General features: G+C 39.4%; 1 protein-coding gene across 4 annotated transcripts in view; it reads right to left on the bottom strand.

Moving 5' to 3' along the window:
• Window positions 1–26,995, bottom strand: part of adcy7 (adenylate cyclase 7) — a 61,449-nt gene that overhangs the window by 18,355 nt on the left and 16,099 nt on the right. For 3 of the 4 annotated variants that reach the window (XR_006095424.1, XM_042405743.1, XM_042405760.1), the window contains exons 2-10: window positions 14,797–15,561; window positions 8,964–9,161; window positions 8,621–8,788; window positions 8,207–8,356; window positions 4,690–4,850; window positions 2,346–2,457; window positions 1,836–1,963; window positions 1,046–1,204; window positions 234–366 (exon numbers count right to left, since the gene is read on the bottom strand). Coding sequence is in view for 3 of the 4 variants with exons in the window: in XM_042405743.1 (XP_042261677.1) it covers window positions 234–366; window positions 1,046–1,204; window positions 1,836–1,963; window positions 2,346–2,457; window positions 4,690–4,850; window positions 8,207–8,356; window positions 8,621–8,788; window positions 8,964–9,161; window positions 14,797–14,961 (1,374 nt within the window). In the remaining variant the exon portion in view is untranslated. Of the gene's footprint in view, window positions 1–233; window positions 367–1,045; window positions 1,205–1,835; window positions 1,964–2,345; window positions 2,458–4,689; window positions 4,851–8,206; window positions 8,357–8,620; window positions 8,789–8,963; window positions 9,162–14,796; window positions 15,562–17,169; window positions 17,277–26,995 lie in introns of all 4 variants that reach the window. The other variant, XM_042405751.1, reaches the window with a different exon arrangement.

The following is a 26,995-nucleotide window of genomic DNA, read 5'->3' as shown; positions in this document are numbered from 1 at the left end:
CTCATAAAATGCTTCATCATCATACCAGCAATCATTTGTAAAAGTAGGTGTCAATAGATAGATAGATAGATAGGAAATTCTTGACACACACGAACACTCAACGGGAGCTGTTGCAACAGGCTGCCATCCAGCGCGGCACCATCTTGCCATTTTCAAGTATTTTCAAATGCTAAATATTTCTCACTGTCTACAACATCATGTGCATTTTCGAGGAAGACCGGCAGAGAACTCACTCGTGGGTCAATGACTAGGTAGGTTTGGACATTGAGCTCTTTCAAGTAGGGGTCCCTGAGGTGGCCATCACCCTCTTCCACTTCATAAGCCTTGTTCAGGTGCTTCAGAGTAGCTTCTGTGATGTGGACACGTCTGAGTGAGTGAGGGAAAGAGCAGGAGAAGCAATGAAATACTTGGCACAGCATGTGTAATACCTTTATTTCAAATACTGGATGGAGCTCAGCATTTTAATTCAGTTTAATTACAACTAAAAGAAAAAGTTGCAAAGCTGCACAGTAATTGTAACTTAATGTTGATGCAAATCATTCATTGCAGTGACAATTTTACCTTCATCAATGTGATTGAAATATTTTGTTGTGGAGGTTTTATATATTAACACTTTTATTCCAAACGATACACCACCCTTTAAGTAACATTTACGATGACACAATGTTATGAAAAAACTACAGAATATTATTGAGTATCTAGGATATGGATTACTTAATGTAAATTGTTTTATGCAACTAAATTTTCACAGAAATTGAAAGTGAAATGTTTCCAACTTGGATTATGTGACAGCTGCAGCTAAATAAACATAAACAAAAGCAATGAAAATCAAACAGCTTGTAACACGATAATTCATGATTCAGTATTTGCAAGATTTGGGGCTTAACATTATAAGTGTTGCAATATTAAAATTAATCAAAATATTTCCCTTTATAAAATAAACTTAAACGTGAACATATTACGAAATAACATTTATTGTCGTGTACCATGTAGTAAGGAGGGATGTGTGTATTTTTGATGTTTCATGGTAATAATAACCACCTACCCCGCAAGGCCTCCTGACTCCATGTGATTGGCCAGAGTGACATCATGTGACCACACATCAAACTGCCACTTGCGAAGGCCAATCACTCCACAGAGCACATTGCCTGAGTGTACACCGACTCTCATGTTGATATCCACCCCTGTGGCCTCCCGTACCTGCCTGGGGGAGTTTCACAGAAATACTAAAGCTCTTTGTAGTTGAAACCAGGTCGTCTCTGTGTGCAGACTGCAATCATTTAATGCACATAAACAGTCTTTTTCCGTGGAGGATGAAATTACATAAAAGTCTAATGTGCTTTCCACATGTTGTCTGTGAATGGCAAAACTGTTTCTCTTTACCAATTTGTACTGATGTCAATAAAACCAATTAATTCTTACGGAGTTATGGGCTTGTCATTTTATCCGTTTAGTCCTTGGCAGACCATCAGAGTCCTTTTCTAAACACCTGGTTAAGCAATATCTTCCCCTAGAGCAGTTTTTCCTACTGTTGTAATGCATTGTTAAAAATGGAATGTCATTTTTAACATATGCTATACTAGGCATTTCAAATTGTCAAGTAACACAAACTGTGTTTCCCTAAATGAGAGACAGAACTGAGAGTGACCCACCATACAGTCTACCCTTACATATTAATATACCACAATATTCTCTGAGAGTTTCCACAAATTGCTTTCAACACATTTTTCCCTTAATTTATGTCAGAAATGCGTGTGCTTAGCACATCTCAAGAGGTAAATCAAGACAGTATATGTTTCAGTCAGGTTATAGCACTTTGGTTTGCACAAACTCACTTGATGGCTTCACACATGTCCAGGCCCATTTTGACGCAGTTTTTAGCATGCTTAGGCAAAGAGACCGGCAGCCCTGATACACAGTAGTAGCAATCGCCAAGGATCTTGATTCTCATACACTCATTTTCCTAAAAGAAAAGAACCAGAACAAAGGACAAAGGTTTCATTCAACCAGGCAAACTTCAAACGTGAGTGGGCAATGGACAGGTTACGAGGATGCACACGCCAGTATGGGAGCTGCTAAATACAACCCCAAACTTGCACTGCTGGGGTTTAAGTGCCTTTGTCATGTCTTTATAAGAAGATAGAGTTTCCTTGTTCAACTGCCTGGATTTTCCAAGCTAGTATGAGTTTAGTAGCAATCTTCCTGTCACAACATAACTTACTCTAATTCAAGATTCATTAGATTATTAGATAATTGCTCTTAAAGAGGAAAACTGTCAACTGCAGGTTAGGCTTAGAGGTCAGTGTTATGTGGAATAATTTCATAAAGTCTTAATGATAACTCACCTTGGCAATTTGGTCAAACTTGCCAAACAATTCATTAAGCATAATGACAAGCTCCTTGGGAGAACAGTCACTGGCCAACTGGGTGAAGCCAACAATGTCTGCATATAGAATACTGGAAGAAAGAAATGTTACCATGAAAATTCAACACATACGCAAACACATGTACACAAACAGAAACAATGTCTACACAACTTCACAACTGCTCATCTGTAATGCCCTGTGATTTACATGTCCAGGCTGCTAACAAGAACAGTTTTTATTTTCTGTTTGGTTGTCAGCATTTACCAGTGAATGATGAACATGTGAAGGCCAATACCTGGTATTAAATATGACATGATCACATGACATTTCCTAACTGATAAGGACCATCTGAACACACTGTTAAACAATTTGGGTAAACAAATGGGGGATACTGGGGCCCGCAAAGCTTACATATGTTGTGTCCTCCGAATTTGGGCACAAAAAAAAAAAATGCTGCATGTCTCTGCACTGCCTTGCCAACCCATTATGGCCTCTGAATTAGCCTTTTCAGGGAAAAAGCATCTGACCCACTTTCCATTAACTTCCAGTAGACCTGATCAGTGACTGATTAAAAGGCCTGTCTGGTACAATGCTGAATCATAGCCTAGGCATCATTAAAGCTGCCAGTCAGCAGATCACAACAGGAAGAACACTGATATCTCATCTGACCTGTGAAAGACCCCAACGGCGCTAGAAAAACTGGCTGAAAGTTAGACAAAAGCCCAAACCACACAGAGCATCTGACCTGCCTCTCCCTGTCTTAGCATGGCTGATTATCAACAGAGCACCCAGCCTGGCCTGGGTACAACTGCTTGTCAGCTGACCAGCAGAAGAACACAGATTCTGCACCTGACCTGACTTGCTCCACTGACTGACTTGAATGAAAATGGCCAGGTGCTTCATGAGACAGACAACACAGCTATAATGAATGGTCTGACTAGGGTAATTATAGGGATAGGTCAGGGATGCAGCCTATCATTCAACACCTTCTCTCTCTCCCTCTCGCTGTCTCTCAACCCAACCGGTCGAGGCAGATGGCCGCCCACCTAGAACTTGGTTCTGCTTGAGGTTTCTTTCTGTTAAAGGGAGTTTTTCCTTGCCACTGTCGCCAAGTGCTTGCTCATGGGGGAATGTTGGTTGTAAATGTTGTGAATAGTATGGGCTAGACCTGCTCTATATGAAAAGTGCTCTGAGATTACTTCTGTTATGATCTGGTGCTATATAAATAAAAGGGACTTGACTTGAACTTCTTACTGTGGCCTTAAGTGAGCACAGCAGCAAACATGACTGATGCCATTGCAATCACCTCTTGATTAGCAAAAACCACCTCATCAGAACTGCAATTGCTCTTTAAAATAAATGTGCCAATAGTGAAAAAATGAAGGCGCAACTGAGCTTTCCTCCAGATTACTCTTAATGTTCTTAAGAAACAGTACAATGCAGTTCCTTTATTGAGGTATGGCAAAGAGTGTGTCTTGCCTGCATTTATTGGAAAAAATGAGCTGGTGAGACATCTGCCAAAGTTCAGTTTAAGCTGACCCAATACCTGTCAGCACTTACTAAATTAATGAAACCCTCATAAAACAAAGAGCTCTAACTGGGTCACTGCTCTGAAAACAAACAGACATACTAATCTCCATCGTTACCAGAAGCGGCCAGGAAAATCAGCTTTTATGCCTAGTTTATGTTTTATAAAGTGATGTACAAAGAAAGCTTAAATACAAGTGTCCCTGAGAGACACTAGAACTTTATAATATTGAGAATATTAACAAAGTAGACAGAGAGGAAAATAAAGAACTCAGTTACTTAAACTTAGTTTTTAAATAACATGGAACTATAGCAAGATTTTAAAAAGTTTGATTATTTCTTCTCCTTTCTGATTATACATTATGAAATTTATTTAAATTAACATGTAAGATATATGATTTTCATAAGCCCGTCATACTAATTATAAATCATGACCCATCTGAAGGAATTTTTCAAATATGTATTCTTTTCTGGGATAATAAACTGTCTCCTGTTACCAACTATTAGCAGAGCAGGTTAAGGTTAATTTTAATTGTTACTTTCTAAACCTCAGATAGGACAGTAAATTCATTTCCACAAATAAAGTGATGCTATACAAAGGAAAAAGAAAACATGCAGGAGGACCTCTGAAAGTCTTCAAAAGGTCTTGATGGTGGATCAATAAGACAGGCTATTTAACCTTCACCTTAAGGGCTTCTATTCCAAAAGGTGCTCCTTTACGACAAGGGCTCATTATTGATAATTAAATCTGAACTCTATGGCTTTGCCTGTATTTCAAGGTGGCTTGTGATTGTACCTGACATTTTCATGCCTCTTGACATAAAGGCTGTGGAAGTTGTTATCTTTGACCAGTCGCTGTTGCTCTTCTTTGTCTTTACAGTCTTGTAACCGTTCCATGATTGCCAGCTTCATCTTCATGGAGATGTAGACTGGCAGCACAGACTGCAGCAGGTTCTCCTGCAACCACACACACACACACACACACACACACACACACACACACACACACACACAATTAGTTATATAACTGCTCCGCTGCAATTTAGGTGTTCTTGGAAATTAAGATTATTTGATGGTTGCACTCAATTTACAGTGATGACTAGTAAAGCCCTGAAATGAAAAAAGGTCTACCCGGGCACAGCCAGAATACACACACACATAGAGTATACAAGCATGATCACAAGCACACAAGCTCAGACTCTCAGACCCACCTCATCAACATCTCACTCTTGAATATCCAGCTATGAATGTTTGTCTCATCAATTATCTATCAGAGAACCTTTCACTTGCTTTCATTCCATCCAATTACCAGTGAAGGAATTAACATTTTTTTAAATGTCACCTGTGCCCATCTCAACTTCTATTGCAGTCACCAATCTGTACCTGTAGTGGCACTATTAGTGCCTCAGTACTGTCCCTGCAACCTTAAGCTGCTCATTGGTATTCATAGCAGGAGTGGTTTATGAAAGGAACCAGCATGTTCATACATGTTTAAAAGTGAACTGACACCAAATACATTCAAACAAAATATCAACATGTTACTATCATAGCCAAATTATGGTAAACAGTGCCAGTATGGGAATGCTAATGTGTTAATGCAGTAAAAATAACACATTGGAATCAGTCTGGCACAATAGCAAGAGGCCTGAGAAGTGTTCAAAGTTCAATGGCTTGATTAAGATAAGAATCTGAAGAGGCGGCTTCTCAAGAAATGCTCAATCCCTCTTCATACCATTAAAGGAGCATCAGGCAAGATCATCTGACTAACTGGCTGAGTCAAGGCTTGTTAAATTTACCACCACAATGCTTTTTACATAATACATGCACCGCAAAGTGCTTTGGATGTAAATAGAGATGAATACATGAGAGAATAAACATATGACAAATTTAAAGATATGAGACCAGAGCGGAGTGTGTGTATATGTGTACCAATATGTGTGTTTGAGAAGGAAGAAAAAAAAGGGAGATCTTTGTGTGTGTGTTTCTGTGTGTATGAATAAATTAATTTGCACACACAGATTAGTGAGTATACTGTATAATGCTCAAGTATTCAGCTTCTTTGACTTTTTCCACATTTCGTAGTGTTGCAAAATGAATTAAAAAGAGATTAGACTGAACTCCCGACAAAAGTACAAATTTGCTTTTAGAACTTGCTCTATCCATTGGTCCTTCTGTTCTCTTCTGCAAGTCCATTAAACTGAAAATACTCCCCAAAAACTGGCATGATGCTACCATTACCATATTTCATGATATGCGAGATGTGTTATATGGCTAATGATTTGTGCCCCGTTTTGGTCCGAGACAATGCTTTGCATTACAGCAAGAGTTCAGATTTCATCAGACCGCAAGATCTTGTGCTGTATCATGTCAGACTTTTCCATGCAGCTTTTTGCAAACGCAAAGTGTGTTGTCACAAGCCCTTTATTTCCCTGGAGTGTTTCTGGACACTCTCCAGGTTGTAAAGACACCTCAAGGACTATAAAGAATTAAATTGCACCTTAACTTAATTTGGAGTGTTATTGCAAAGAGGTGAACATGTTTTGACTGAAAACATTCCAGCTTTTCACTCTTGATTAATTTTTAAAAATAAAAATAAATATAGAAATTGAAATTGACATTTGGAGTTAGTGTGTATATAAAACAAACAAACAAAAAAATCAAAATTGAGTCCATTTTTAATTCAGAGTTTAACAGGTCAACAGGGTTAAATACTCACCTAAGGCAATGGTATTTTGTGTGCATGTGTGTCTCGCTGCGTGTGTGTGTGTGTGTGTGTGTGTGAACTTGCTCCTCACTGCTGCAACCTGAACTGCTACCATTTGGTCTGGATGACCTCTTCCAGGGTTCAAATGACCCTTTTAGTTTCCCACTGAGTCTTAAACATGAAAACTCACTAAAGTGGCCTTTGTGTAGATGTGTGCGAATGGATCACATGACATAATGCTGCTGTAAATGCTATCCATTACACTTAATCTGTTTAATAGATTACTTATGTATATTACACATCTTAAACATGGAAATGTGTTGTCACTGAATGCATGCAGTGACACACATTTACTTTGATTTATGGGAAAGCAGTAAGTGTAGAGGGGTCAATAGCGCTTCAGAGAATTTCATTAGTGTTGGTTTCAAAGGGGAGTGTTAACGTCACACAGTTTAAATGTCATTTTTGACGTCCTTCACACCCTGCCAAGAAACATTTCAGGGGGAACACACTGGGCTCCTCCTGGTGGAATTAATGTGGGAACACAATGTTAGTTTCTCCTTGGTTCCTCATTTGGAGCAGTTTTGGAGTTTCCCCCACCGTGCTATTATGTCCCTGCTCTCTTTAGCTAACTGTGTGCACCAGGCTCCCTTTTTTCAGTCCCAATTCAAATACAACAGGAGGTTTAAATGTTAACGATTATATCATTCCTGTCTGTCCTGCTAGGCAACACATCAGCTATCCCTGTCAGCACGTTTTATGTCCCATACTAAGCAACAGTCAAAACAAACGGCAAATGGGGAAAAAATATTTTAAGGGCTCTGAAGTCAAAGAAAGTCAGCACAGATGCATCTAATTTAAAAAGCATCACAGGAAAATCTAATTTGAGAAGGATTTGTTAGTTGCAATGAAAACATCCATGGGAGAGTCAACATGAGGCCAGCCAAAGGCAAAGCTTAGAGATGAAATAAAATTATAAGGGTATGGCAGTAACAATTATTGACAAGCTATTTTCATCATTTGTTTTCATTCAGTGAGGTTACTACTTTACAAAGCAGTAAAACAGTTGTATTAAAATGCTCATCATCGCTGGCTTAGAACATACAAAACAATCTTCCTCTTGCTCCAATAAAATAGTGGTATGCCACCCTATTCCTTATAAAGAACTATTGCCTTGGTTTTACCCTCAAGATTTTATAATGGATTATAACTCAGTGAGAGAGACTATTGCACATCACTATTTATATTTTGCTTCTTTTATTACATATATGTAAAGTAGACAGAGATATTTTTCTTGTTTAGTGTGATTGTATCTTTTGTTTCTTAATGCATGTGTTGTTTGTCAATTTAATATACCTTCATTAATGAGGATTTATGTGGACTGCATTGCACAACTTTCTAAAATAATCCAACATAAATATAAATATGTTTATTTTTAGGATATTAACACCAATATAGTGACACAGCAAAGTATACTAAAAATGATAACATATTTAACCAGTGCAGCTTACATTGGCCAAACTTTGATAGGCTTTGGTAGCATACTGTAGCTATTACTACGTGCAACTCATGATGAACCACTCACAGAAAGCCAGTGTATTACACTAACCTGTTGTCTCTTCTCTATCTCCAGCTTCATGCGCATGCTCAGGCACCTCAGGGTGTCTTGAAAGGTCTGTCTCAGGGTTTTCTCCATGAGGACCTTATGGAAGGCTCCGACCACACTGCCACACAGAAACACCACTGCATTGGACAGCAGCTACAAAAACAGACACAGGAGACACAGACATTAGAGCTCAAATGGAAACACCTGTTATGCACACATATGCATCTCTGAGAGTCCCTCCTAGATTAGGACTTGTAAAATTTTAAATAATCATTAACTTCATCAATGCCTTTACTTGAATATTTTCTTTGTTTTGTGTGTCCAAACAAAATATATTCCAACATTCACCACCCTGATGGAGGGAAGATAATTCTATTCTAAAATAAAATGCCATAGTTTTTATCCAACTGGTTTCACCTGGTTGGCAAGGTAGCGAGGAGGGTATGTAATCTTGTGAATGGTGAAGTACAGTGTGAGGACCATGATGTGGGACAGTGAGGAGATGACGCTCAGCACCACAGCGTACCACAGCTGGAATGGCAGCATGGTGTACACGGTGAAGATGATGAAGAGGAAGAAAGGCACCTGGAAACATAAAGGATCAGGTTCAGTCATTTCAAGATATCATAAATAACAAAATCTAATTTTCTATATTTTCTCTGTAGGCCTGCAAGTTTGCATTGCCTAGGAGGATCATATTATAAGTCACTTACAACAAAAATATGACCTAAATGTGAACTCTGCTGGGAGATGAAGTTACCTGGTCCCAAGGCAGGATGATGGGGCCGCTGAAGATGAAGGTGTAACCCATAGTGAGATGTGTGGCCCAGACAATCAGGCCAAACAGACGTCTCCATCGCTGTGAAATCATCTCTGTACACACCAGCAGAAACACGGCCAGGAACACACACAGGCTGCTGCTCACCACGCTCACAAAGGCACAGTGAAAGTGTGTGTCCTGCTCCAGCAGCAAGGGAGAAGGAGAAACATAAACACATCTTTTATTACAGTCATACTAAGTTGGTAAGAGTGAGGTTAGGTCCACAATTGGTTGTTTTTTCTTAGTGCAGGTTTCCTGTGTTTGGCATATCATGTTTGTGAGATTTTCCCTATGAACTGATTTCATACATTTGCAGTGCTGACTAGCAACTCAGGCAGCAGCCATCTCACTCCTTTGTTCTTCTGTGCAAGTCATAGTCAATTTGACACTAATTAGTAATAACATTTTCAGCTTTAATAAATGTCTGGCAGTTACCATGAAAAAAGAGTTTTCAAGGCAACTTAAGTCAACATGCAAAGGGAAAAAGAGACCACACAATTACTGCCTGACTCGCAGGTACATCAGCCGCAACATTGAAAAATTATGTAACGTGTCAAGTGGGAAAGATAAAAAAATCATGATGAAATACTGTGGGCCAAACACAGGAAAAACTACAGCATTAAAATAGCCTATGTAGTTTAATCAACACTTTCAAACCAAACATTATAGGCTTCACCAAACTGGTATTCAGCAGGGCTTTTGTTTTGGATTGTATGGCAAGTCTGCTATTCTATCCATCTCCCTGTATATACAATAGAATCTACTGTGAAATTCATAAAATGTTTGTACACATTTTTAAGTTGTTCATAGCTTGTGTGGCTAACTGGTGAATTTGTACTCTGAAGTGAAAACCTGAGGTTCTAGACAAGTACAAGATGCTCCTGAGAGCGATCCATACCCAGCTCGAGCATTATGGCTTATGTAGGATTACTCAGGTTTTTCACCTCATCTGTCTCTGCGTCATGTCCTGCTTGCTCCTGGCCACCATCTTTCTGACTGAGTTAGTGTACAGTGAGAAGCAAGCACGAGGGAAAAAGATTGTGCACTTGTGCGCATGTGTATGCACCCACGTGTGTCTGTTTGAATATCTGTTTGTGTGTGCGCTGTGCATGTACATCCATGCATGAATGAAAGCAAAAAAAAAAAAAAAAGAGAAGTTTATCCAAGTGTGCACGTGTGTGTAATTGTGTGATTTTCTGGGTGAGTGGAGTGGGAAAGAGAGTGGGTGGTGAGGGGGAGAGCATGAGAGAAAACAAGGGGTTAAAAGAGCGCTCAAGAGTGAGACAGATGCACAAAGTCAGTGTTAATAGATCTCTGCTTGGAGAAGGCCATCTCTGCATTGTATGTTGAGCTTTCTGGTTACCATGGCAGCGTTCTAAAAGGCCAGATCTCAACTAAGGCACTTTGTGCTCCCTATGTAGCTGTGAGTCTTGACAAAACCTTTTTGTAGGCGGAAAAAGAACAATTATTCTATATGAATAGGAGCTAAAACCATGTGAACGGATACAGCTATACTGTTCAGCACCTTTGTACACCGAGGACTAAAAAACTCATATGTAACCCACTGTATTCTTATGTTGTATTTGCATTTTACTTTTCTTTCCATTTGTCAACTGAGGACATTATTATAATTATTTTGATTTAGCATTGTTGTCTGTACGATCTTTCAGTATTTATGAAGTTCTTACTGAGAACACTTTATTTATTTAGACGAACAGTAATATTTATATTGCGCTGTGTATTTTATGCCCACTGTCCCTTTGCAATGGTCCTGTTGTTCCCGTACTGTTCCTGTCAGTGCACACTGTGAGCTGTCATTTCTTACTGCAGTAACGTAACCACGGAAAATTCCTGACAATAGTATGTACATACATAAGAACATTTCTTTTGTATTTATTATTACACAGACAAGTGAAAAATAAAGTGGATATTATACGGTCTTATTGTTACAATAAGGTCAATAGTCGGGAAATGCTAAACTGCCAGATCATCATGATTCTAAGCAATTACAGACAGCAAGGGCAGAAGTCAAATCCACAGTGTCTGAAAATTAAAAAAAATGCAAGATGGCAAAACAAGAGCCATCTATTGAGGACACTGATGTGTTATGTGAAATATACACTTCACAGATGAAACATGCAGAAACATGCTATTGTATTTAGATAACAATTTAAAGAGCCCAAGCAACAGGCTGCCTAATACCATCTCTCTATCCAATCAGGGCCTGAGATTGGTGGTACAAGTGGCACTTGGAACATCGGCTCAGCCAGTTTTCCTCTCAGCATTGCTCTTCATCCGGTGTCCATGAGTGGAGAGGAGTTATATAAGTGGACAGTGACTTTCTGACACCAGTAGCCACTCTCTAACAGACAGCCTGCGCCTCCCTTTGCATTTAACAGCAGCGTTATACAAGCTCCATCCAAACATTTTCTCTTAACTCCTCTGTACCCCCGGCAACTGTCTGTACATGAGAGAAACAGCTTAAGGGAAACGAGAAAATAGGAATGGAAAGAGTGAGTGACAGTATGTCCGGGAATGGATAAGTGAGTGAGTGAGTATTTTGCATATTTAAAGTCACAATTTACAAGCCGAAAGTAACTAAAATAAATGAGAAAGTTGCAGGGAATTGTGTGTGTGTGTGCGTGTGTGCATGAGCAAGAGACAAAATCAATGCATGTGTATGTACATGAAGAATGGAGCCATTTCTAAGGACTGTGTGAGGGTGAGACAAAGATCTTTATACGAGTACAAAGACAAGAGATAGGGAGTGTGCCAGAGTCAGCAGCAACACAATAGAAGGAAGGTTACGATGGTTTTTCCAACAAGGAAAAGTAATATAATCTCAGGTGACAGAAGCTGTCAGTTCACTATATGACTGACTGCTCTGCTACCTGCTATCATGCCAAAATCAACAACATGCCACCGATCAGCAGAAGTCAATGAATGCCTGCGTTCTCCTGTCACTGTCAGAACCACAATTACACTCTGTTCACTCTGACAGCTACATTGTTTTAACCACCATTGTCTTTTGTCTTAGTCCTCTCTCGATTCATTTTCTTTTATTTAGTTTTCAAACATTACTTATAATGTTGATTTTGATTTGAGTGCAGCAGGGTGGTGTAGTTTGTAGGCAGACTGCCTCAGTGAAAGGATCCATGCTCAAGTCCCAATGTCAGCAGGCATCTCCTTTGTTGAAGTATTTTTAAGCAAAACTGAATCAGTACTAGCTCCAAGGCTACTGTTCTTTGACTAAACCTGATCTCTGATCTACCTGTGAAGAAAAGCAAAACAACTTCCTGACAGAGACGCATCATTAGCATTATTAAACACGCACTTGATGTTATTTAATACGTGCATTTCTAACCTGTTCCCTTATCTAATTCAAGGAAAGCAACTAAAATATGCACTGTTTCAGCAGTGTCCTCCTTCACATTCAGTTACACAATCACTCACTCATTCACACTTCTGAACTACTGCAGTGGTAGTGAAGGGGAGTGAAGTACTTTATTTAAATAAATTGTCAAGGGAGAGAAGAGAGTTTGTAATTTTGTCATAATATCATAAGCCAGCATAGGGATTCAAACTGACCATCTACTGTAGTCACAAGCCTGCTTACCTACACATTAGGGTACTGCTGCTGTCCTTATGTGACACAGAGGACAGAACTTAATCCTCATCCAGCTCAATTAAACCTCTCTGCAACATTAAAGCCAATGTGGGCAGAAAAAGACAAAGTCCTATGCTGTGAATCTCTGAAACAATTCCCTGTGCATTTTTAGCATACCCAATAATATCACGATAATAACATCATGATAAAAGTTGATAATCATTTAATATAAAAGAACTATGCCAACTGGCAAGTTAAGTTTTGTTTGAAGCGGTACAATTACATGCACATCACGTAGGTGCAGGGCTATTATAATAGTTATAAATAGTTACGCCCACACACTCACTCCAAAACCACCATTTTAATTCAAATAGACGTTTCGATCCAAGTCAGATCTTTGTCAGGTCAAAATGTTTTAGAGAATGAATCCCATGCCCACATATACACTCACCGGCCACTTCATTCAGTACACCTGTGCAATCTAATGCATCCAATACAACAGCTCTGCCATAAATTCTACATTTATGAAGCTTATACATTTTTAGTTTTTGTTGACATTGTCAGAAAGGTGATAATTCTACTTTATGTTTATTATTGAGGTTGTAGTAGGTGGTGGTGGTGTACTGGAGTGCAATGGTGTTCCTAATATTTTATCCACTCCATGACATACATGAGGGGGGCAAAATATTAGGAACACTTTTCAATATAATGCAGTCCAGTACACCACCACCACCACCCACTTGCTCTCTCAGCCGCTCAGTCTCTCACACTCCCTACGCACGCACATTACGCACTGCCCTATTCCTTAAAGGAGCAACGCTACCGAACGTTTCCCAGGCAACGACACAGAGGTTGACTCACATTTCAGAACAGTGCTGCACAGAGGCTCCCAAATGCTATTGATTGTTGATTTCTGAATGAATGGTTCTTTGGTGTTATTTCTGGCATTAAAAAAATATTTTTTTGGGCTAGTGGGGGTTCTCGTCAGCTTTGTGGCCCACCTGTATGATTATTGGGGACACTAACACTGGAAATATTCACATACATCATTTTTAGAATAGGTGAAAATAACACATTCATACGGCAAGTTTTGCCATGCAAGTTTTCCCCTTGCCAAAATTTAGCCTAACTTTGGAACGTTATTTAGCCCCCTTCCCGCTAGCTGGCATGACATGGTTGGTACCAATGGATGCATTAGGTCATCTAGTTTCATATGATATAAGAACCTTCATTCTAGCTTTGAAACTGAGCCCACAACTGAAAGGGTGTCCACCTTTCAGTAGTGGGCTCCACCGGTGTCCTTGTGGAGTTTAAGAGGTTAAATAAACTACTGTTACAATAAAGTTGAATAAAGTACTATTATAATAAAGTTAAAGCTGGAGTTAAAGACTTTTACATATAAATGAACATCTGTTATACTCTCCACCAGATAAACCTCTCTGTATTTCACAGTACACGGAGTATTTAAATCTTGTGTCTGGTATGACATTCCCGCGCTAGTGCACCAGTAGTGCAGAAGGAGGCTGGAGGCTGCCGAAGCTAAGTATCCCAGAATGCATTTTGCACCAATTGGCAGCGATGACAGAGATTAAGCTGCTGTAGGACTGTTCCTTGTTCAAGAACAGACATCCATCTGAATGTACTTGAATTGTGAACTCACCTTAATGAAATAAGTACAACTAGTTGGGAATGGGCACAAAATACAAAGCACATTTCAAGGTCGGAAATATGTCACAGCATGGCAAATGCTAGTCTTTGCCTTGTAAAATGCATCCATGACCGCTCTGTGCACTTCTGCATCTAAAAAGTGTGTTTTCAAAAGTTAATCTGAAGCTCACAAGAACTGCTGATCAAAGCCAATCACTCCTCTGCCTCAGTGGCTGCTGAGTAAGGTTGTAATGTGTAAATTCACAGTCTGATGCACAGTTTCTGAGTCACAGTAAAATTTGTTTTCTGTACAGTAGGGAAAAAATAAAGATACCTTATTACATTTATTTAGAAAAACGCTCAACAGTAGCTCATGGACAAACATTAGCCTGTGGTCAATAATACCAGTCAAAATCCTCCATGATATTCGACAATCTCCATGACCAATGTGAAATCTGTAAATTATCCACAGGCCAGTTTCTCACAATAACTAATAAACGTGTGGATGTAAAGACTCACCAGTTGTAGGGCAAAGAAGAGGATGAGGAGGATTACACAGGAGAGCATGGAGAGGCCCAGCAGGAGCACCAGCGGCTGATACTGGCTGATGCAGCAGAATTTGCGGTACAGTGCCTCATTTTTCAGCTCCTGGTCATTCAACAAGTACTTCCCCTTGGCTGGCATGGCTTACACTTCTTACAAGGGCATAGCAGGTGTTAACAAGGAGCCCCAGAGAGCAGGAGTGTGTGTCTCCACAACTTTTTTTGTGCGCAGGCAGACCAGAAGATTGTTAAAAAGTCCACAGTTCACGATCTGTTAGGGGCACCTTGTTAGCTCATGACGCTCAAGTGAAACTTGTGTTTTTCCCTCGCTGTGGCATCTTGAATGTTGTGGTTGCTTCTCTCACAGCTTCGTTGTAGCTCTCTCTACTAGGCGTTCTCTCTCTCCCCCCTTCTCTCTCTCTGTCTCTCTCCCCTTCGCTAGTCCTTTTGTGTCTTCTATGCTCTGTCTGGTGTTGGCAGGCAGATCTGCTTCATCCTTTGCCAGCTACTGTGTTGCTCCCTCCAGTGGGTTTGAGTAATAAGCCCGAGGCTGGGAGTCACAGAGGAGGAGGGGAGGGGAGTTTAAGAAAGGGGAGGAGAGGGATAAGGAGGAAGAGCAGAAGGAAAACAGGAGCTGATGAGGGCAGCAACAAAGGTCATCAGTGATCCCACCAGGATCCAGGATGTAACAGAGCGGTGAGGTCGGCAGCTCCACTCCTTCGAGGCAGCACAAATGTTGCACCTGAATGGAGGGGGAGGGCAAGAAATAGAGAGGGAGAGAAGGGTAAGTATTTTCTCAAAGCTATGATGGTAGGGTGTCAAATACAAACACCACTATAATGAAACTAAAACTAAAGCTACATTTTTCTCATAGACATGCACATCATATATAAGCAACTAAATGGCTTAACAGATTTTAAAAAGAAACGTTAAAGGCTCTAACTCATAAAAGTCGAAATGAAACCAGGCACTTCATGTGACTCACTGGGAAAACTGTGTGAGAGTGAAATATAAATATCTGGATCCCTCGATGATCACATGCTTATTCATACCTGAACTCCTCAGTTTCTACACTCCAGAAAACCCGCTCTCTGTTTACCAAGGGGTCCTGGCTCATTTTGGCCAGAACCTGAAGGCAGTCGTAATGATAGTTAACACTGTTAATGCGTTTTGGAGCCATTTACCAAAAAATAGAACATTGTGGAATGAACTCCTATACAGCTGCCCGCAAGCCACACAAATGACTTCATTTCCCCAGATGAACTAACAAACAACACAGATCCACAGCTGAGTTTATAGTAATAAAAGGGGGCAACAGACTGCCAAACCAAAGAGAAGAGGAGTTGTGAATTTGTGTGCGAATTCATGCAATCCATGACTATATGCATCATTGCATGTAAAGTGGAAGAGGATGGCCTTTGATTACGTGCTCATAACTGGAGGAAACTGGAGGATGATCAATATCAAAACAATCTGAGCATCTGCGGTGATGTTAAACATGAAAGTTTAATCCAAATAACAGCAGTAAAGCTTCCATCAAGTGTTTTTTACTGTTCTGATCAAAAAATCAACTGTAAACACAAAATAAAATCTGAAATAAGATCCATTTATGTCCACAGTGTGTTTGTTTGCTGAGTAAGGGACCGCGTTGTATTTACACTATTGAATCTGAGGAAAGATGCCAGGAAGACTCTGTCAAAACACACACTGTGGATATAGACTGTCCTTATCTCTTCAAACAATTACTACCCTTTGGCCGAGGTACAAAAATACCCAATAAGAACATCTTACAATCTAAAGACAGCAGAGTCTGAGAGGAGAGGCAGGGGAAAAGGTAAGGGCTGCATTATGTTGATATATAAATCCTATTGCGATTATTTTAGAAATGCTGAGATTGTAAATTAATTGCAAAAAAAAAACAATACAGGAGAACTGGAAGAAATGGAAGAAGGTTTTCCTTATTCAGTTTCTCTAACTGTAAATATTCTATAAAGTCTGTATTTTTCCATGTTAACTGTCCACTTCTAGCTAGTTCCACATATTAATTTAGGAGAGAGGAGGAGACCCTGGCTTCAAGCTTGATAGAAACAATTTGGACTTTGCACTGCTGTCAATAGAAACCTTATTTCTCCAGTTGCTAATATCACTGTCCTGGTGTACAGAGTGTGTAAGACATCGCTTCATGTTTGTCCCTCACATAGCAACTGCCACAGATGCTATGTGTCATAAAAAGACTGCACAGTGAAGAGGAAAGTAAAAAAGGAAAGGACACATACAACTGTTGCATCGAGTCAGTTTCATTCTTGTAGTGATAAAACACATTGCCACAGTAAGCACCATGATGACTGACCTGCTGGCAGTTTACGACCACTTTTAACTTTCCCTTTCACTGCTACTGCTGGACAGAACAGCAACCAGCCGGCTCTCCCCAGCCTCAGATAACACACCACAGACAGTCTGAGGGTAGTAAAAGCAAGAGTGAGAGCAGGGAGGTAAAACAAAGCACAGGGCGGTGGTGGGGGATTGTGTCCTCCTCTTACACCAATAAGAACCAGCTGGTCTGTGAGAGGGGGACCCAAAGTAGATGCTTATTGGATGTTTACACTGGGGGGAATCATTTACTCTACGTACCTACTAAATGCCATGTCTATATCTTTAACATCTGAACAACTGTATTCAGCGCTAGCATACATTCTTAAACACCTGTTACTGTAAATGTCACCATAAATAGTAGACAAAGTAAGAATAAATATTTCAGCCATATTCATATATTTTTTTTATGTGATCACATCCACGGGAATGTTAATTTCAGGTTAACGTACGCATTTGATGGTTCAGGACATTAAACAAGGTGGTAGCAACACCTGAAAGCTAAACACAAGCATTACAATTGTTAACATTGTTTAGTTAAGAGGGGAAATGCAGCAGGAATCCAATTTAGTGCATTAAGGGACAACTTAGCTTGGGCACACGAAGCAGTTAACAGTCAAGACACTATGTGTCTGAGAGGGAACAAAGGAGCTGTTATCATGGTCGAGCTCAAGGGAACTACTTATCAAGTGACCACAGGATGGTGCTTCTCTCTATCTGTTCTTCCTCTCACACTTAGAAGAAACAATGCAAACAAAAATAAAAAAAGTAAAAAAGGTATCATCAACTGTCCTTTTCAGAGTGATAACTCTCATGCAGGTTTTTTTTTTCTGTAACCTGTGTTCTTATGATCAAATGACGTGAAAATGTGTTTCATAGTTTTTTAGAAATTCTCTTGCCCATTGACAACCAGTAAATGGCAAGACTGAACATGACCATGAAACAAGTTGACGAGCAACTGTGGTGTAAAGCCTCTAAGCTACCCAAGCACATTTTTCCAAAATGACTGAACCATAGGCTCTATATGGACTGAGCACAACAAGTAAGAGAAGTGAACAGGTTAATAAAATGTTCTCAAATTGAGGATGGAGGTCAGATGACCCCAATACTTCAGCCTGTAGAGGATGTCTAGTCTTTAGACAGCCATTTGACACTGCAAAAACTCTCATTTACCAGATGTTAAAGCTCCCGGCCCTGATGGTGCTTTTTGTGCTCCAAGTCTAAAGTTACCATGGCAAAAAGCAGCGCCGTCAGACCTGAGCTGGGAGAACAGACAGGGATGTACGCTTCAATAGAGCCGAGGCTCTCAGTGAGCAGGGATGAATAGCTGAAACTGTGCTGCTTTGACTGCCAGGTCTTTCACTATGAAAGCTTGGCAATTGAGGGAATCACATAGCAGCCTTGTAAACTGGCGTCACTGAATCCTGGAACGGCAGCCGTACAAAACCAACTAACGTCACTGTGCGCTTGCTGCTGAGATGCAGGAACGTACAGGCCCTCGTGTCAAAGAAAAGAGTAGATGAAGTGTAACAGAGACTGGGAGCAGTGTGTGTGTGTGTGTGAGTGGGTATTTTGTAGACTGGTTTAGAAAAACAACAACGCGACTATGATGAGAGTGGAAACCATGCTGGGTGGTTCTTCATTGAATACAAAGGGGTAATACTGTGGAGGAAACACCAGATTACTGTACTGACTATTTTTATGACTATGCATTACTCAAATCATCAACAGTCTGTGAGTTCCTTTTTTCATCTTTTGTGCAAAGGCATCTTTGCTGTGGTGGTTTTGCACTGCATTTCTGAAAATATTTTGGTTATCTGGGTCATTGGTACTGTTAACAACTGAAACCTTAGGTTTTTCTGATGATGAAGGTGAAGTTTCTGTCATTACTTTATCTAGTGGGTAATAATGCCAAGCACACAATTTGCTTCCTATTTTTTCCTAACAAAATGTTAATAACTTGTATTGTATAAGTAAGTACAGTTATTGTAATAATTGTACTTCTGTGTGCTATTTCATTATCTGATACCAGGTGCATAGAAAATCACGGAAAAGCTTCCAGAAATGGTTATATAACATTGCTGCAGGATGACATGTCCAGCCTCACAGGAGACAAAGTAGGAGTACATATCTGCTGGGCAGCCTAAACAATGCTAGACAATGCCGGATGCCTAACAGGAAGCAAAGCTATTGAAGGATCGGTCAAGCAGTTGCAGTGCACTACCTAAGTGTTTGGACAGAAATTGACACAATTCTGTTGTTTTGGCTACGTACTTGACTATGTGGTCAGAGTACCAACTTTATGCAGTGAATCCATATAAATAAATTAATTTGTTGGCATTTTCGTCCAACCTGAATTTGAGATTTTAATTTCAAGGAAGCTTTCAAGGAAGTTCCTCATTTGAGACTGTGCAATTTACTTGTCTGGTTGAATGCCTAATTGCCTTTATCATAAATAAGCACCCCACTGATAATAAACCAATCTTATCTAAAGATCTGGTCAGATCTTCACCTAACCTACACCCAATCCCAAGCCTTTTCATGCAGAGAAAACAGGCAGGTCTCTTTCCTAAACAAATCACTGCTTTATGGCAGTCTTTGTGTTGGCATTCAATAAGCGTGGACAAAAAAAAGACAAAGAGTGACCTCCGTAAAAGAAAATGGAGAAACACATTTTTCAGCCCATGGTGCACATGATTCAGGGTTAAAGGTGATGGGGTTAAAGGTCAGCTAGGCTAAACCAAGGAACCAGACTCAGACATCAGCCGTAGAGCTCACTTGCACCAACAAAACATTCACGTTTAAGAACACTGAAACATGCCTTTTGGCCTCTAATTACTCCTTTCATACAGTAGACACATGTATACTGAACATGCTTTCAATCCATATTGAACCCATTCATATCAGACAGGTTAATCTCTAGTTGTCATCGTCTGAATTTGACTTCTTCCTGCAAAGTACTGTCATAGCTACACTTTTATGCAAAACCATTGACATATACAGAATGACATAATTACCAACTATAGTTCATTTCAGTTTCAATTCTCTATGTACCCTCACTCTATTCTCGGTACACTCACTCCGTCTCACTCATCCACATCTTTCTTTTTGTCTGTCTTATTTAAATTACGTTTAAATGTCATTAATTAATTTACATGTCTGTCCATAGTTAAGACTCATATTCACCAAAGCCTGTCTGTGTCAAGCCTACATTCAACCCAGATTGGAACAAGGGTCCTGAAACCTGGTTGGCTGCCCTCTTATACTTGGGGTACAAGAGGGAACTCAACCTTCTAAATTCAATGTGTAGTTAGTCATCAACACTCATTTATGTACAACTTTTGGGAGACTTATCATTTCTCTAAATTAGCAAAAGAATAAATAAGATCTACCATCTTCTTCAGTAAAGATATTCTTTGCCAGTTGAATACAACTGCAGATTGTGAAACTCTTGAATGTGACCCTCCTCCAGTTAACTCACTAGTTTTACAGTATTGTACAAGTTAAGGTATTGTTAGTGGGCAACGCTTATACAGGTTAGGGCATTATTGAGGAATCAATCTCCAAGAGAGTAAATTATACTGATCTTTGATTAAATATTTACTGATCATTTGAGTTTTACCAATGAACAGAGATCAATGGGTGCCTGGAAAAAAGGCTTAATAAGGCTTCAAAATGTGTTGGCTGCCTTGTTGGTTGTTAGGTTAAGATGTTTAGATATTTGTAAAGTGCATCCCAACTTGAAACTTTCTTTCTTTCTTCTCTGATTCATTTTGATAAGACAAAACTTTTTAGCCTACTGTATGCTTTCCTTCTTTGTTGTGGACAGTGATGCATGGGGAATTTAAAGGATGGCTATTTGATGATTTGGCTGAGAAGATGAAGATTTCACAGGAGTAAACGACTTGAAAATGTTAGAGGGTCCTGAATGACTACGGCTGTAAAACACATACCACTAAAAAGGCATATTGTATTTGTATTCATGACAAATATTAGTACTTACCATGATATAATCCGTGACTTAACAAGAGGAAATTATCTAGTGTTACCCAATCTGTATACGTGTTATCAGTGCAACTGGATTGAAAAAGATGGTTCAAGTAAAAGTTCTATCGTGGTCAGATTTGGGTTTAGGGTAGGCTACCTTTATAATCTTGCAGGAGCTTGACCATACACAGAGCCTTTCCATAAACAGATGACTGATGTATGTACAGCAATGCACCGGGAAGATTAGATTAGGCCTTCTGTCCTTTCCCATCTTCCCTCTTCTCCTCCCAGTACTGTCTACTGGTATTGAATTAGCCTCATTCACCAGAGGGAGCTGCTGAAACCTAACAATATTAACAGGACACTGTCTCAGCACGGATTTAAGCTTCAAATGCCATTGCTTATAATAAATACAGGAAGTGCAAGCAAGAGCACAATGTTACTGCTCAAGTGTTTCACATTTACTTCCACAAACGAGAGCCGTGTCGCACCACCACAAGTGAAGCCATCAATTTTGCTGCAGCCCAAAGAGGGGTTTATTGATTTAAAGATACATAGAATTTAGATCTAAACATATCAGCCATGAGGCAAATTCAATATAGAAATAGTATTGATTGAATTTGTCTAAGCCATTTCCTTCTCATATGCTGTTTGGATTTGAAAACACCTGCACACTCACAAAGTAAAATTACAGTATAATCTATCATTTACCCAAGTCGTCCTTTGCATTATGTCAGCACAGTCGCACAAACTGAGAAGAGATTTGTCTTATTCAATGCAACCGGTCATTTTGGTTAAAAAGAAAATGATTTCACGTTATTTTTCTGTGTTGCAGAGTGGTAGTAAGAGGGCTCTCGACAAAATAACCAACAACTTCCTTAAGGAGAATTCTCTGTACACTCAACTTCTGTTTGACAGATACAGCCATGACTAGTAAAAGGATCTTATTGCAACTTGCTGCATTTAGTGGATAAACAGCATCCAACAGACCTTATTGTTAATCTCTTACTTTTGTGTGAGAATGTGTATGTAGTGTTAGAGTTATGTAGGTTTTTTCTCTTTATTTAACAGTGCATTTACTGACAAGACAGACTCAATAAAAAGTTTAACCATTTCACATTAAGACTTCAACACTGTTATTTGTTCTGGGGATATATGTTATTTAGAAATATTACTGTAGCTTTTATCCAGCTCAGAGTTGCAGTGTTTTGGTTTGTGCTTAAACTTTTAGCATATATAGAGTCTATGTAATGTACAATTATGGACACTGAAAGATGAGCCTCATGGAATGTTTTGTTCCTTTTTGTTTGATTTTTTTTTCTAAGAGATACATAATTTGGAAACAAACTTGAGAAGGAAAAAAGCGTGGAAAGAATGCACTACAGAGAGAGAGACCATTGTTTCCAGCTGGTGTAGCCAGCCACATCCCCATTTCAGGTTTCATAACTGGACCCGCTCCATCCTGTTAACTGTGGAGCAGTAGGGCCCCTCTATATGCCCAGCCCCTTCCACCACTACCACCACCACCATCACCAATAAGAAAACCATAATTATCCCTTAGTATGCCAGCCAGCTTACCGCCAGCACTACCATTCAAAAAGAAACCTCAACATCTGCAACCAGCACAGTAGAGAGCTGTTTACATGGCTAAACAATACCTAACGTGGATCCCATGCAGAGCTGCTGCAACAGAAATAGGTGGCAGCTTGAGATTGGACTAATGATGGTAATTTTCCAGGCTACCATAAATCTCTGGCTGTTGACAGTTGACAGGGCCATCTGGTGCATCTTTTCTACAATCTACTGTCATAACTAGCATACTGTACATGCACCCATAAGTGCACTGGTTAACTTTCACTATCAAACAGCATGTTTTGAGGAGGAAGAAATTCCTTTTAACATCAGAAGCTAATATGTGGAGGATGAATGAGGTTTACACTGCAGTGTAAGTGCACAGGTTTACAAGCCAGCCTACAGTGCTAATGAGGGAGGCCCTTTGATGCTAAAGGAGCAAGGATTAAGAATTCCCCATATGCAACTGCCAGGCATTAGAGGGAAACATATTCCATGATGATTGTCCTCATTAAAACACATTCTCTGTTATCTTTGGGAAGTATAGACAATAGAGGCCACGCCAGGAATTGGCAGGATTGGATAGAGCTATAGCTTTAGGAAAACCCCAGTAGTGTTGTAATTGTTTGACCTGCAAACCAACTCTTCTTCTTGTTTTTGTGTATGTGTGTAGATGAGTGAAGTGCTATATCACCACCACACCCTCATCTGTCCACTGTGTGATGTCTGACCTGCATCCTGTGGCACGGTCACTGAAAGATGCAAGTCTATAAAAAAACGTATGAGCAAGATGTCTTCTTCATTTCTGTGAGTAGTTCTCATGGGAGATAAGATAATGAAACAGAAAGAAAATGGGAAAATGTTGAATGGAAAAGCAAACATGTGTCTCATGGCAGAATCTTTAACAGTTACTCACACATGTAGCTGATTTGCTCATAGTGAGTAAACATACAGAGAAAGCTGACTAAATATACAGTAAAATGCTTTCAAGTTATTCAGTTGCATAAAAAGACAAATTTAACAGTGAAACATTGCCTTTTCTAACTTATATTACAACCCCATCATGTGTTTATGTACTGTGTCTGTATTTATAGAGAATTTTAAATTCTTAATATTGAGTCAGGAGTGTTTGTACAACAGGGTGAGGCTTTGTTCCATATCAAAAAACAAATTAAGGTTAAACGGGTCTTGACAGCAGTGATTTACACACTGCATTGACAATGGAATTACATAATATCTACAACATCACAGGAAAATGGGAGGCAACCAATCTGCTTTCAGACATTGTACTGTAAGAGTGTGTATGTGTCTGTGACCGAGTACTGTGTTCAATTTTCTTTTCTTTTTTTTACACTTCACACTATGATGGCAATGTCTAAAGTAAATGAGAAAAAAAATGTATGAACCATTTAACTAAAGGAAATTTGACATATGTAACCTTAATTATAACACGTATCTGCTGTTTGTGTCAACTGACAACTCAAGGTTAAATAAACCTATAATGTAAATGGACTTTGCCTGCATTGCCAAAACGTGCATGAAATTAACATTAGTTTCTTTCCAATGTTGAATCTGTAAAGCACTGCATGACAATGCTGTGTAGTTTTTGTGTACTGTTTACTTAGGGTGTGTGCTACGTGTGGACTATGTTTAAAACTGCCTGCTGACTGTGATTGTTTTTTCTCTCTTATTGTGTATGTTTCTTTTATTGTACATGTTCAAATTTATGTGATTTATTTAGCATTCTCAGTGTTCTAGGTTTTATCAGCAATTTGGTCCATTTGCTTGTACTTCATTTGAATTTTGTGACAATAACACAATATGTTCATACGCCCTGCTGAAAGCCAAAAGCCCTATGCAGTATTTACAGTGGAAGAATACTGTACCTGTAGTTTACTGTCTAACGTCATGTATTATCCCTTTCCTCTGTGGGTAGGGTCATACTATGTGTCAGAGTATTGTGCTACTATATGAATTAATGCACAAATACCACTGACAAAAAAATCCCTTCACATCAAATGATGAGTCATTCAGAGTACACGAAGAAGAACATCGATGAAATCCGGTACTATTTACTGAAGATGTAGTCTGTACTACGGTTGTACATAGCATGAGACGGATAAGACCACCAATTCTCACACAGCTTTTATTGGAATACAAAACAGCAGTTCTCATACCGGTGGATCTAATGTTCAAATATAGTGGTGCATTAGTGTGACATTAGACCAAAGCTTTTAGATTGAAGGGATTAAAATTCCCTGGGTGAGTCCATGTACAGACTGCGACTTCATCCCCTGCAATATTTAATTCTTGTGTCAGGATATATAAAATGATGTGGCCATGATAGCATTCCAACTCTATGCTGCACATCAGGCTCTTTTCTATTCCTGCAGTCTTCAAGGTCTCCAAATGAAGCATTGTGAACATGAATGACAAAAATAATATGTAAAACAAGCTTGGCTTGGGTTTTAAACAAGATTTTAATGCCTTTTTCTCTCAAGGCCATATCTGTCATCCTTTAGCAAAAGCAACACATTCCACTCCAGTTACATCCCTGGAGTTTTTCGATGAAAAAAATTAAAATTTGAGATTCTGATTTGATTTTTAATTGAAAATGTACAGAGCTCAAAGTACCATATGTGGTGTACTTAAAATATGCAGGTTTGCATTTGAACAGCATATACTGGAAAATGGATTCAAATACGTATAAATGTATCCTGGAAGGTAATGTTCCAGTGAGGAAACTGAAACTGAAAAAAATGGTTAGCTGATACAGGCCTTCAAACTCAAGTGGAACGAAACAGTTAGGTTAGGTGCCTCCGAATTAGATTAGGTTTGATCTCAAACATACAGTGCAAACTAAGAATGTTTCAGTACAATAAGTGTTCTGCGTGCAAGAGTACACAGCTTATTAGCAGGTGACAAGAATCATTTGGAGTCTATTATTTCTGCCAAAGAAGGTTTGACTTACTACTGACTGACAATAAACCTTTGCAAATACCCCATTTACTGTTGTATTTTACCCCAGTCCATTATATTAAGCACATAAAGAGTAACTGTGTGTTAAATTAGCAGAAAATGTGTAGTCAAAAATGTGCAGGGTTATGTTTATCTTGTATTCAGTGGCAGTTTATCAACTGTCATAAGTCCCTTTCACACATGCACTGCAACCCTGAACTTATCTGGACATTACCTGGAGTAGCTGTATGTGAGAACACAAATGTCCGAATCAGTTGGACTGGACATTAAACGAACTTTATCCTGCCAGCTCCCTACTACAAAGTCTGTGTAATGTTCGCTTGAGCCCATATGTGAATAGAGCAGGCCATTGTCCGGAGTTTTGATCATGTGACTGGCGCAAAACTGAAGGAATATAAAGAAAACCCAGCTATTTCCGTGGTGTACTTTTTGCATCATGTTTTGTCCCCTGCACGCTCTACCCAGGCACCACCCTTCGCCCAAACCAAACAGAGTATTTCCAGTAGGTGAGAAAACATCTGACACGGACAATCTCCTGTTGTATGCTACATGTGTGAAAGGGCAATGGTCAACTTTTATTTGTCTGAACTTTCTCCTGGGTGCCAGTTTTTTTTTTCTCAGGTCTTTTCATTTTCTTTGCTACACCTGTTGTGGACATTTGCAAAGCTTCAAAATTAGACTTTACCATAGCCATATCCTAGTAGACAACAATTTCTTAAATGCTTTTAACATTCTACAGCATTTGATCATGCAGTGCTTCTGAGTGGGAAGTCAGGAAGAATGCACAAGCATATTGTTTGCCAAAGCATCTGTGCAGAGGAGGGAGGTGTCTAGGGAGTAGTATGAACCTCTGTACATGTAACTGGTCTTATCTAAATAAAAAGATATGTACTCTTCTTTTGAATTTACACAGGCGGTGTAGTGAAACCAGCATGTTATTGTAGCAGAGCAGCAGCAGCAGCTTCAGCCCTCCATCAGAGTCCATACAGAATGCCTTCAGGCACAATGTTTAGGGCACATTTTGACACAGCACACAATCCCTGTTATTGTGCATAAAACGAAACACAATAAACTTTAAGTGTATAAACGCACTTCAGGTTGCACTTACGCACATAAAGCATGAGTGAAATGTGAGGTGATAGACATCCTGTATAGACAGCTGTGTTGATTAAAATAGATGCATATCTGTTAAATCAAGACATGCATGAGATGGACAGAAAAATGCAGCTGAAACACTATTTGTATGGACAAGATGTTACAGTAGATTG

Source organism: Thunnus maccoyii, chromosome 1 (genome assembly GCF_910596095.1).
Source record: "Thunnus maccoyii chromosome 1, fThuMac1.1, whole genome shotgun sequence".
Taxonomy (NCBI): Eukaryota; Metazoa; Chordata; class Actinopteri; order Scombriformes; family Scombridae; genus Thunnus; species Thunnus maccoyii.
The sequence above is the reverse complement of the archived record's forward strand: the minus strand, read 5'-3'. Positions and strand labels throughout refer to the sequence as shown.